This window comes from Scyliorhinus torazame, chromosome 21 (assembly GCF_047496885.1).
Source record: "Scyliorhinus torazame isolate Kashiwa2021f chromosome 21, sScyTor2.1, whole genome shotgun sequence".
In the NCBI taxonomy this organism is placed as follows: Eukaryota; Metazoa; Chordata; class Chondrichthyes; order Carcharhiniformes; family Scyliorhinidae; genus Scyliorhinus; species Scyliorhinus torazame.
In genome coordinates this window covers 58,120,255-58,133,060 of record NC_092727.1, presented here as the reverse complement: position 1 = coordinate 58,133,060, position 12,806 = coordinate 58,120,255, and the positions used below count along the sequence as shown (strand labels likewise).

Genomic DNA, 12,806 nt, shown 5'->3' with positions numbered 1-12,806 from the left:
TACTTTATTCTTTGTATTAAAAGTTAATCGGACCTCTGTGAATATGTTCAGTAACTGACCTCCACGTTTCTTAAGAAACTATCAATAAGACCACAGATGTCACACTAGGATCCAGCGCCTCCAAGACACCATCTTTACCCACTTGATCATCAAGGAATCTTATTCAATTAGGATTTTTTCCATTTTATCCTCCCTTCTTCTGGACAATAGTGGTTGTGGAATAGACGTTATGACTGGTTGTTGTAAACCATGGGTAACAGCAAATTATTGCGGATGCTGGAACTGAAACCAAAGAGAAAGTGCTGGAAAGTCTCAGCAGGTCTGGCAGCATCTGTAGGGAGAGAAAAGAGCTAACGTTTCGAGTCTAGGTGACCCTTTCTCGAAGCCCAGCCGTATAGATGCTGCCAGACCTGCTGAGATTTTCCAGCATTTTCTCTTCGGTTGTTGTAAACCATGCTCCATTGAGCAGCAGTCCTGAGTCCTACCTGTAGCTGTCTGCCACTGCAAAGACCAGCAATTATACCCAAGACTTTCCAGGTTTCTGCAGCTCGATGAAGCATAAGCAGTGCCTTTATCCATTTGATTGTTGCAGAACCCTTTGTTTCCTTTTTGTAACTTGTCTCTTTTTAACCACCTTGCAGATGCCTGTAGTTATGTCAAAGGTTCACACTGCCGTAAAGCCAAAATGTACAGAATTTCTCTTTTTTGTTTTTGTTCCAGTTTCAAAAAAGCACGGCAAACTCATTACCTTCCTGCGCACATTCATGAAGTCACGGCCAACCAAGCAGAAGCTGAAACAGCGAGGAATCCTGAAGGAGCGAGTGTTTGGCTGTGACCTGGGCGAACACCTACTCAACTCTGGTCATGATGGTAAGGCTCAAAAAGTGCAGGAGTTACATGGAGTTTATAAAGCAAGTATTTCACTGGCAATTGCCATTCTGTTGTGTATCCTTCATGTTGTGGTTGAATTACAGCTGTCCCCTTTGCAATTCTACATGAGTGACATTTGGTGTTAATCCTGGCAGTTGATTCTGATATCAGTGTTTCACAGAGGTGATGTTCACTCTGAAAAGTTTTACATGTGTTCATGATAAAATCATGGAATATTACAACACAGAACAAAGCCATTCAGACTGTTGTGTCCATGCTGGCTCTCAGCAAAAGTACTCAGCTAGTCCCATTGCACTGCCCTAGCCCCGTAATGCTGTAAATATTTTCTCTCTCAGTGCTTATCCAACTCTCTTTTGAAAGCATGATTGAACCTACTTCCATCACTTCTGGCATTATATTCCAAATGCTAGCCGCACGATGCTTAAAATATTTTCCTCGTGTCACAATTAGTTCTTTTACAAATCATCATAAATTCAGACTGTCTGCTTCTTGATCCTTCCACTAATGGGAATAGTCTCAATCTACTCTATCCAGACTTGGACTTTGGACTTGGACAATGGGCAGCAAGACTCTGTCACTGGCACTAGTCTATCGTAATCTCCCTCTCAGCAGCTCAGGTGGTGTTCTATTCTTAGAGATCCTCCTTAAATGTACTTCTCCCGGTCTTCTTTAGCTGGCCCTGTCATCATTTTCCATCCAATCGTGTTCATTTTATTGCCTTCCTAGTGGGGAATATGAGCACGAGGGGAAAATACATGTCTTGCCAGCCTCAGACACCTCTCGGTCACGATGTCCCATCTTTTATATCTATGCACCCTCATTTGCCACTTCTGCTGTTCTTCTTGGCTTTATCCAGTCTTCTTCTGAACACCTTTTCGGCTTTGCGCAATGATCTTTTCCTGGTGTCTCTTTCTCTTTGCCAATCAACATACACATTGGGCCAACGATCCATCATTGTTTCTTGGTTCTTCTACCCCATCCGATGGTGACTTCTGAACTCCCCATACTTTCTTTGGAAGATTTTCTACTGTACTTCGAATCTGTTGGAGAGGGCTATGTCCTTGCACTTCAATTTTTCTGTTGCAAATTGCCATTGTGTCTTTGTGTTCATTGCCTTCTTCAGCTTCAGGTATAGCTTGCCTAACAAGATGGTGGCCCAATTCTGCAACAGCGCAGTACAGGCCCTTCGCCCCTCGATGTTGCGCCGACCTGTGAAACCATTCTAAAGCCCATCTACACTATTCCCTTATCATCCATATGGTTATCCAATGACCATTTAAATGCCCTTAATGTTGGCGAGTCCACTACTGTTGCAGGCAGGGCATTCCACGCCCTTACTACTCTCTCAGTAAAGAACCTACCTCTGACATCTGTCCTATATCTATCTCCCCTCAATTTAAAGCTATGTCCCCTCGTGCTAGACATCACCATCCGAGGAAAAAGGCTCTCACTGTCCACCCTATCTAATCCTCTGATCATCTTGTATGCCTCAATTAAGTCACCTCTTAACCTTCTTCTCTCTAACAAAAACAGCCTTCCCTCAGCCTTCGCTCATAAGATCTTCCCTCCATACCAGGCAACATCCTGGTAAATCTCCTCTGCACCCTTTCCAATGCTTCCACATCCTTCCTATAATGCGGCGACCAGAATTGCACACAATACTCCAAATGCGGCCGCACCAGAGTTTTGTACAGCTGCAACATGACCTCATGGCTCCGAAACTCAATCCCTCGACCAATAAAAGTTAACACACCATACACCTTCTTAACAACCCTCTCAACCTGGGGAGCAACTTTCAGGGATCTATGGACATGGACACCGAGATCTCGCTGCTCATCCACACTATCAAGAATCTTACCATTAGCTCAGTATTCTGTCTTCCTATTATTCCTTCCAAAATGAATCACCTCACACTTTTCTGCATTAAACTCCATTTTCCACCTCTCAGCCCAGCTCTGCAGCTTATCTATGTCCCTCCGTAACTTGTAACATCCTTCCGCACTGTCCACAACGCCACCGACTTTAGTGTCATCAGCAAATTTACTCACCCATCCTTCTACGCCCTCCTCCAAGTCATTTATAAAAATGACAAACAGCAGTGGCCCCAAAACAGATCCTTGTGGTACACCACTAGTAACTGGACTCCAGGCTGAACATTTCCCATCAACCACCACCCTTTGTCTTCTTCCAGCTAGCCAGTTTCTGATCCAAACTGCTAAATCACTCTGAATCCCATGCCTCCGTATTTTCTGCAATAGCCTACCGTGGGGAACCTGATCAAACGCTTTACTGAAATCCATATACACCACATCAACTGCTTTACCCTCATCCACCTGTTTGGTCACCTTCTCAAAGAACTCAATAAGGTTTGTGAGGCACGACCTATCCTTCACAAAACCGTGTTGACCAGCCCTTATCAAATTATTCCTTCTAGATGATAAATCCTATCTCTTATAATCCTTTCCAAGACTTTGCCCACAACAGAAGTAAGGCTAACTCGCCTATAGTTACCGGGGTTGTCTCTACTCCCCTTCTTGAACAAGGGGACAACATTTGCTATCCTCCAGTCTTCTGGCACTATTCCTGTAGACAATGATGACATAAAGATCGAAGCCAAATGCTCAGCAATCTCCTCCCTAGCTTCCCAGAGAATCCTAGGATAAATCCCATCCGGCCCAGGGGACTTATCTATTTTCACACTTTCCAGAATTGCGAACACCTCCTCCTTATGAACCTCAATCCCTTCTAGTCTAGTAGCCTGTATCTCTGTATTCTCCTCAATAACATTGTCTTTTTCCTGTGTGAATACTGACGAAAAATATGCATTTCGCACCTCTCCTATCTCCTCGCACCTCTCCTATCACACACAACTTCCCACTACTGTCCTTGACTGGCCCTACTCTTACCCTAGTCATTCTCTTATTCCTGACACATCTATAGAAAGCTTTAGGGTTATCCTTGATCCTACCTACCAACGACGTCTCATGTCCCCTCCTGCCTCTTCTTAGTTCTCTCTTTAGGTCCTTCCTAGCTAACTTGTAACTCTCGAGCACCCGAACTGAACCTTCACGTCTCATCTTTACATAACCCTCCTCTTCTTCCTCTTGACAAGTGATTCAAATACTTTAGTAAACCACGCTACCCTCGCTCGACCACTTCCTCCCTGCCTGACAGGTACATACTTATCAAGGACATGCAGTAGCTGTTCCTTGAACAAGCTCCACATTTCAATTGTGCCCATCCCCTGCAGTTTCCCTCCCCATCCGATGCATCCTAAGTCTTGCCTCATCGCATCGTAATTGCCTTTCCCCCAGATATAACTCTTGCCCTGCGATTATATACCTATCCCTTTCCATCGCTAAAGTAAACGTAATCGAATTGTGGTCACTATCACCAAAGTGCTCACCTACCTCCAAATCTAACACCTGTCCTGGTTCATTACCCAGTACCAAATCCAATATGGCCTCGCCTCTCATTGGCCTATCCACATACTGTGTCAAGAAACCCTCCTGCACACATTGGACAAAAACGGACTCTTCTAAAGTACTCGAACTATAGCGTTTCCAGTCAATATTTGGAAAGTTAAAGTCCCCCATAACAACTACCCTGTTACTTTCGCTCCTATCCAGAATCATCTTTGCAATCCTTTCCTCTACATCTCTGGAACTTTTCAGAGGCCTATAGAAAACTCCTAACAGGGTGACCTCCTTTCCTGTTTCTAACCTCACCCCATACTACCTCAGTAGATGAGTCCTCAGGGGCAGCACGGTAGCCTTGTGGATAGCACAATTGCTTCACAGCTCCAGGGTCCCAGGTTCGATTCCAGCTTGGGTCACTGTCTGTGCGGAGTCTGCACATCCTCCCCGTGTGTGCGTGGGTTTCCTCCGGGTGCTCCGGTTTCCTCCCACAGTCCAAAGATGTGCAGGTTAGGTGGATTGGCCATGATAAATTGCCCTTAGTGTCCAAAATTGCCCTTAGTGTTGGGTGGGGTGACTGGGTTATGGGAATAGGGTGGCGGTGTTGACCTTGGGTAGGGTGCTCTTTCCAAGAGCCAGTGCAGACACGATGGGCCGAATGGCCTCCTTCTGCACTGTAAATTCTATGATTCAAACGTCCTTTCTGCCACCGTAATACTGTCCTTGACTAACAATGCCACCCCTTCCCCACTTTTACAACCTTCCCTGAGCTTACTGAAATATCTAAGCCCCAACACCTGCAACAACCATTCCTGTCCCTGCTCTATCCATGTGTCCGAAATGGCCACAACATCAAAGTCCCAGGTACCAACCCATGCCGCAGGTTCACCCACCTTGTTCCGGATGATCCTCGCATTGAAGTAGACACACTTTAAACCACCTTCCTGCCTGCCGGTACACTCCTGCAACTTTGAAACCTTACTCATGACCTCACTACTCTCAATCTCCTGTATACTGGAGCTACAATTCAGGTTCCCAACCCCCTGCTGAACTAGTTTAAACCCTCCCGAAGAGCATTAGCAAATTTCCCCCCACAGGATATTGGTACCCCTCTGGTCCAGGTGTAGACCATCCCGTTTGTAGAGGTCCCACCTACCCCAGAATGAGCCCCAATTATCCAGGTATCTGAAACCCTCCCTCCTGCACCATCCCTGTAGCCACGTGTTCAACTGCTCTCTCTCCCTATTCCTCGTCTCGCTAGCTCGTGGCACGGGTAACAACCCAGAGATAATAACTCTGTTTGTTCTAGATCTAGGTTTCCACCTTAGCTCCCTGAATTCCTGCCTTACATCCCTATCCCTTTCCCTACCTATGTCGTTGGTGCCTATGTGGACCACGACTTGGGGCTGCTCCCCCTCCCCCTTAAGGATCCCAAAAACACGATCTGAGGCATTGCAGACACTGGCACCTGGGAGGCAACACACCAACCGCGAGTCTCTCTCGTTCCCACAGAATCTCCTATCTATCCCCCTAACTATAGAGTCTCCAATGACTAATGCTCTACTCCTCTCCCCCCTTCCCTTCTGAGCAACAGGGACAGACTCTGTGCCAGAGACCTGTACCCCATGGCTTACCCCTGGTAAGTCACCCCCCCAACAGTATCCAAAGTGGTATACTTGTTACTAAGGGGAACGCCCACAGGGGTTCCCTGAACTGACTGCTTCATCCCAGCCCCTCTCACCGTCACCCATCTATCTTTAGTCTTTGGAGTAACTACATCCCTGAAGCTTCTATCTGTGACCACCTCTGCCTCCCGAATGATCCGAAGTTCATCCAGCTCCAGCTTCAGTTCCCTAACATGGTTCCTGAGGAGCTGGAGATGGGTGCACTTCCCACAGGTGAAATCAGCAGGGACACTGACAGCGTCCCTCACCTCAAACATTCTGCAGGAGGAACATTGCACTGCCTTCCCTGCCATCCCCTCTAGATAAAACAAGAAAAAGAAAGGAAGAGCTTACCTGATAGTCACTCAACCCCTTAGGTTAGAGGAGGTGGAAGTGTGGGGGACACTACAAGTGTAGTATCTCGGGTTTAGCAACCGCCCAACCTATATACAGGTACTAACAAATCTTCCCAGAAATCCCCTCGGCCGACTTCCTGCAGCTCTGAAGGTAAGTTTTTAAAGAGGTAAACTTACCTTCCCGAAAGACCCCTGGCCACTGCTCCTGCCGAAAATATGAAGGCCGCTTCTCCTGCAAGGTAAGTTTTTAAACTTATGGGCGTCTTGCATCTGCTGCTTCTGCATGTCGAATCATTCACATATTGGACTGAGAGAGGGAACCGGAGTACCCGGAGTAAACCCAAGCAGACAGGGGGAGAAAGTGCAAACTCCACACAGACAGTCACCCAAGGCCAGAATTGAACTCTGGTGCTGAGTCAGCAGTGCTAACCACTTGTGTGGCGTGAATAAGTACCAGGCAATGACCATCTCCAAAAAGAGACAATCCAAACATCTTCCCTTGACATTCAATTTCAGTACTATTGCTGAATCCCCAATATCAACATCCTGGTGGTTGCCATTGACCAGAAACTGAACTGGACTAGCTATATAAATACTGTGGTTGCAAGAGCAGGTCAGAGGCTAGGAATCCTGCAGCAGGTAGTTTACCTCTGACTCTCCAAAGCCTTTCGCCATCTACAAAGAACAAAGAAAATAACAGCACAGGAACAGGCCCTTCGGCCCTCCCAGCCTGCGCCGATCCAAATCCTTTATCTAAACCTGTCGCCTATTTTCCAAGGAACTACTTCCCTCTGTTCCCCGCCCGTTTATATATCTGTCTAGATGCATCTCAAATGATGCTATCGTGCCCGCCTCTACCACTCCGCTGGCAAAGCGTTCCAGGCACCCACCACCCTCTGCAAAAAATAACTTTCCACGCACATCTCCCTTAAACTTTCCCCCTCTCACCTTGAAATCGTGACCCCTTGTAATTGACACCCCTACTCTTGGAAAAAGCTTGTTGCTATCCACCCTGTCCATACCTCTCATAATTTTGTAGACCTCAAACAGGTCCCCCCTCAACCTCCGTCTTTCCAACAAAAACAATCCTAATCTACTCAACCTTTCTTCATAGCTAGCACCCTCCATACCAGGCAACATCCTGGTGAACCTCCTCTGCACCCTCTCTAAAGCATCCACATCCTTCTGGTAATGTGGCGACCAGAACTGCACGCAGTATTCTAAATGTGGCCTAACCAAAGTCCTATACAACTGTAACATGACCTGCCGACTCTTGTACTCAATACCCCGCCCAATGAAGGCAAGCATGCTGTATGCCGCTTGACCACTCTATCGACCTGCGTTGCCACCTTCAGGGTACAATGGACCTGATCTCCCACATTTCTCTGGACATCAATTTTCCCCAGGACTCTTACATTGACCATATAGTCCACTCTTGAATTAGATCTTCCAAAATGCATCACCTCTCATTTGCCTGGATTGAACTCCATCTGACATTTCTCTGCCCTACTCTCCAATCGGTCTATATTTTGCTGTATTCTCTGACAGTCCTCCTCGCTATCTGCAACTCCACCAATCTTAGTATCATCTGCAAACTTGCTAATCAGACCACTTATACCTTCGTCCAGATCATTTATGTATATCACAATCAACAGTGGTCCAAGCATGGATCCCTGTGGAACACCACTAGTCACCTTTCTCCATTTTGAGACACTCCCTTCCACCACTACTCTCTGTCTCCTGTTGCCCAGCCAGTTCTTTATCCATCTAGCTAGTACACCCTGAACCCCATACGACTTCACTTTTTCCATCAACCTGCCATGGGAAACTTTATCAAACGCCTTACTGAATTCCATGTATATGACATCTACAGCCCTTCCCTCATTAATTAACTTTGTCATTTCCTGGGGCAGCACGGTGGCGCAGTGGGTCAGCCCTGCAGCCTCACAGCACCGAGGTCCCAGGTTCGATCCCGGCTCTGGGTCACTGTCTGTGTGGAGTTTGCACATTCTCCCTGTGTTTGCGTGGGTTTCGCCCCCACAACCCAAAGATGTGCAGGCTAGGTGGATTGGCCACGCTAAATTGCCCCTTAATTGGAAAAAATGAATTGGGTACTCTAAATTTATTTTAAAAATTGAAAAAAACTTTGTCATTTCCTCAAAGAATTCTATTAGGTTTGTAAGACATGACCTTCCCTGCACAAAACCATGCTGCCTATCATTGATAAGTCTATTTTCTTCCAAATGTAAATAGATCCTATCCCTCAGTATCTTCTCCAACAATTTGGCCAACAACATGGGGCTGGTTTAGCACAGTGGGCTAAACAGCAGGCTTGTAATGCAGAACAATGCCAGCAGCGCGGGTTCAATTCCCGTACCGGCCTTCCCGAACAGGCGCCGAATGGGCCCATCAAGTCTGCACTGGCTCTTAGAAAGAGCACCCTACCCAAGCCCACACCTCCACCCTATCCCCATTACCCAGTGACCCCACCTATCCCCATTACCCAGTAACCCCATCCAACACTAAGGGCAATTTTGGACACTAAGGACAATTTATCATGGCCAATCTACCTAACCCGCACATCTTTGGACTGTGGGAGGAAAGCGGAGCACCCGGAGGAAACCCACGCACACACGGGGAGAACGTGCAGACTCCACACAGACAGTGACCCAAGCCAGGAATCGAACCTGGGACCCTGGAGCTGTGAAGCAAAGTAGGCTTTGATGATGTTACTGTGAAAAGCCCCGAGTCGCCACATTCCGGCGCCTGTTCAGGGAGGCTGTTACGGGAATTGAACCGTACTGCTGGCCTGCCTTGGTCTGCTTTCAAAGCCAGCGATTTAGCCCTGTGCTAAACAGCCCCTAATTATCACCCTAGACTGGCTGTTACTATAGAAACGGGACTGCCCGTGCTGGGACAGCAGCACCAGTTCTTACAATACAATGGGGCCTTTTAGCTAGTTGGTTTCACTGACCTTGCAGCCGGATTCCCAGCTATTGTTGCACTCAAGTTTTGCTTAATATGATTATGGTTAATTATTCTTAATGAGTTCTCATTTAACCCTTTTACTTCCATCATCTTCCCTTACTCTCATGGTTATAGCTGACGAGAAAAGTCAACTTAGTGCCAGGGGCTTAGACGGGGCAGAGTTTGTAAGGAGCATCCAGGAGGGCTTCTTAAAACAATATGTAGACAGCCCAACTAGGGAAGAGGCTGTACTGGACCTGGTATTGGGGAATGAGCCCGGCCAGGTGGGAGAAGTTTCAGTAGGGGAGCATTTCTGGAACAGTGACCACAATTCAGTAAGTTTTAAAGTGCTGGTGGACAAGGATAAGAGTGGTCCTAGGGTGAATGTGCTAAATTGGGGGAAGGCTAATTATAACAATATTAGGCGGGAACTGAAGAACCGAGATTGGGGTGGATGTTTGAGGGTAAATCAACATCTGACATGTGGGAGACTTTCAAGTGTCAGTTGAAAGGAATTCAGGACCGGCATGTTCCTGTGAGGAAGAAGGATAAATACGGCAATTTTCGGGAACCTTGGATAACGAGAGATATTGTAGGCCTCGTCAAAAAGAATAAGGAGGCATTTGTCAGGGCTAAAACACTGGGAACAGACGAAGCCTGTGTGGAACATAAGAAAAGTAGGAAGGAACTTAAGCAAGGAGTCAGGAGAGCTAGAAGGGTCACGAAAAGTCATTGACAAATAGGGTTAAGGAAAATCCCAAGGCTTTTTACACGTACATAAAAAGCAAGAGGGTAGCCAGGGAAAGGGTTGGCCCACTGAATGATAGGCAAGGGAATCTATGTGTGGAGCCAGAGGAAATGGGCGAGGTACGAAATGAATACTTTGCATCAGTATTCACCAAAGAGAAGGAATTGGTAGATGTTGAGTCTGGAGAAGGGTGTGTAGATAGTCTGGGTCACATTGAGATCCAAAAAGACGAGGTGTTGGGTGTCTTTAAAAATATTAAGATAGATAAGTCCCCAGGGCCTGATGGGATCTACCCGAGAATACTGAAGGAGGCTAGAGAGGAAATTGCTGAGGCCTTGACAGAAATCTTTGGATCCTCACTGTCTTCAGGTGATGTCCCAGAGGACTGGAGAATAGCCAATGTTGTTCCTCTGTTTAAGAAGGGTAGCAAGGATAATCCAGGGAACTACAGGCCGGTGAGCCTTACGTCAGTGGTAGGGAAATTACTGGAGAGAATTTTTCGAGACAGGATCTACTCCATTTGGAAGCAAATGGACGTATTAGCGAGAGGCAGCGCGGTTTTGTGAAAGAGAGGTCGTGTCTCACTAACTTGATAGAGTTTTTCGAGGAGGTCACAAAGATGATTGATGCAGGTAGGGCAGTGGATATTGTCTATATGGACTTCAGTAAGGCCTTTGACAAGGTCCCTCATGGCAGAATGGTACAAAAGGTGAAGTCACACGGGATCAGGGGTGAGCTGGTAAGGTGGATACAGAACTGGCTAGGTCATGGAAGGCAGAGAGTAGCAATGGAAGGATGCTTTTCTAATTGGGCTGTGATTAGTGGTGTTCCGCAGGGATCAGTGCTGGGACCTTTGCTGTTCGTAGTATATATAAATGATTTGGAGGCAAATGTAACTGGTCTGATTAGTAAGTTTGCAAACGACACAGGTTGGTGGAATTGCGGATAGCGATGACGACTGTCAGAGGATACAGCAGGATTTAGATTGTTTGGAGACTTGGGCGGAGAGATGGCAGATGGAGTTTAATCTGGACAAATGTGAGGTAATGCATTTTGGAAGGTCTAATGCAGGTAGGGAATATACAATGAATGGTAGAACCCTCAAGAGTATTGAAAGTCAGAGAGATCTAGGTGTACAGATCCACAGGTCACTGAAAGGGGCAACACAGGTGGAGAAGGTAGTCAAGAAGGCATACAGCATGTTTGCCTTCATTGGCCGGGGCATTGAGTATAAGAATTGGCAAGTCATGTTGCAGCTGTATAGAACCTTAGTTAGGCCACACTTGGAGTATAGTGTTCAATTCTGGTCGCCACACTACCAGAAGGATGTGGAGGCTTCAGAGAGGGTGCAGAAGAGATTTACCAGAATGTTGCCTGGTATGGAGGGCATTAGCTATGAGGAGCGGTTGAATAAACTTGGTTTGTTCTCACTGGAACGACGGAGGTTGAGGGGGCGACCTGATAGAGGTCTACAAAATTATGAGGGGCATAGACAGAGTGGATAGTCAGAGGCTTTTCCCCAGGTTAGAGGGGTCAATTACTAGGGGGCATAGGTTTAAGGTGAGAGGGGCAAGGTTTAGAGTAGATGTACGAGGCATGTTTTTTACGCAGAGAGTAGTGGGTGCCTGGAACTCGCTACCGGAGGAGGTGGTGGAAGCAGGGACGATAGTGACATTTAAGGGGCATCTTGACAAATACATGAATAGGATGGGAATAGAGGGATACGGACCCAGGAAGTGTAGAAGATTGTAGTTTAGTCGGGCAGCATGGTCGGCACGGGCTGGGAGGGCTGAAGGGCCTGTTCCTGTGCTGTACTTTTCTTTGTTCTTTGTGCTAGGGCTTCCTGATGCCATTCTCAGTCAAATGCTGCCTTGATCAAGTGCAGTCACTCTCACCTCACAACTGACGTTCAGCTCTTTTGTCCTTGTTTATCCAAGGTTGTAATGAGGTCAGGAGCTGAGTGACCCTGACGGAACCCAAACTGAGCATCACCGAGCAGATTGTTGCTAAACATGTTTTGTTGATAGCACTATTGATAACCCTTCCATCATTTTACTGCTGATCAAGAGTAGACTGATGGGGCAGTAACTGTCCTGTTTGGATTTGTCTTGCTTTTCATGTGCAGGACATACCTTGGCAGTTTTCCACATTGCTGGGTAGAAGCCAGTGTTCTGGCTGTACTGGAACAGCTTGGCAAGTGGTGTGGCAAGTTCTGGAGCACAAGTCTTCAGTACTATTGCTGGAATATTGGCAGGCCCCATTTTCTTTGCAGTATCCAATATCTTCAGCCGTTTCTTGTGGAGTAAATCGAGTTGGCTGAAAACTGGCACCTGTAATGCTGGGGACCTCCAGAAAACACCGCAATGTATCATCCACTTGGCACTTCTTTTATTTTAAATGTTTTTATAAAGTTTCCGTATTTTATATCCTACAAGTTATAAATTACAATTTCAAAACCGCGCCAAAAAACCAACACATATATTCTCAAGCAGGCATCTTCGTTACAATTGTGGCCGTGACCTCCTTTAAGTCGGCATACTTATTTTACATTCCCCAATATGGCCAAAATACATATTTACAAGCTGCTATTTATTGTTTAGTTTGGGTCTTAGTTGGCCTTAGGATCGCTCCCTGCGGCTTTGTCCCTCCTCCTTGTCCCTCACGTTCATTTTGCTTGCCTTCACCTTTTCCTGGGGCTCGCTTGTGTCTCCCACTTCGACTTAACCAAAATGCCCCCTTTTACTCTGCTGGTTGCTGGCTATGA

At 46.6% G+C, this 12,806-nt stretch overlaps 1 protein-coding gene across 11 annotated transcripts in view; it reads left to right on the top strand.

The window, feature by feature from the left end:
- LOC140398303 (rho GTPase-activating protein 32-like) overlaps positions 1-12,806 on the top strand; it is a 792,529-nt gene that overhangs the window by 674,149 nt on the left and 105,574 nt on the right. For all 11 annotated transcript variants that reach the window (XM_072486839.1, XM_072486840.1, XM_072486832.1 and 8 more), the window contains one exon: positions 721-870. In XM_072486839.1, the coding sequence (XP_072342940.1) occupies positions 721-870 (150 nt within the window). The remainder of the gene's footprint in view (positions 1-720; positions 871-12,806) is intronic.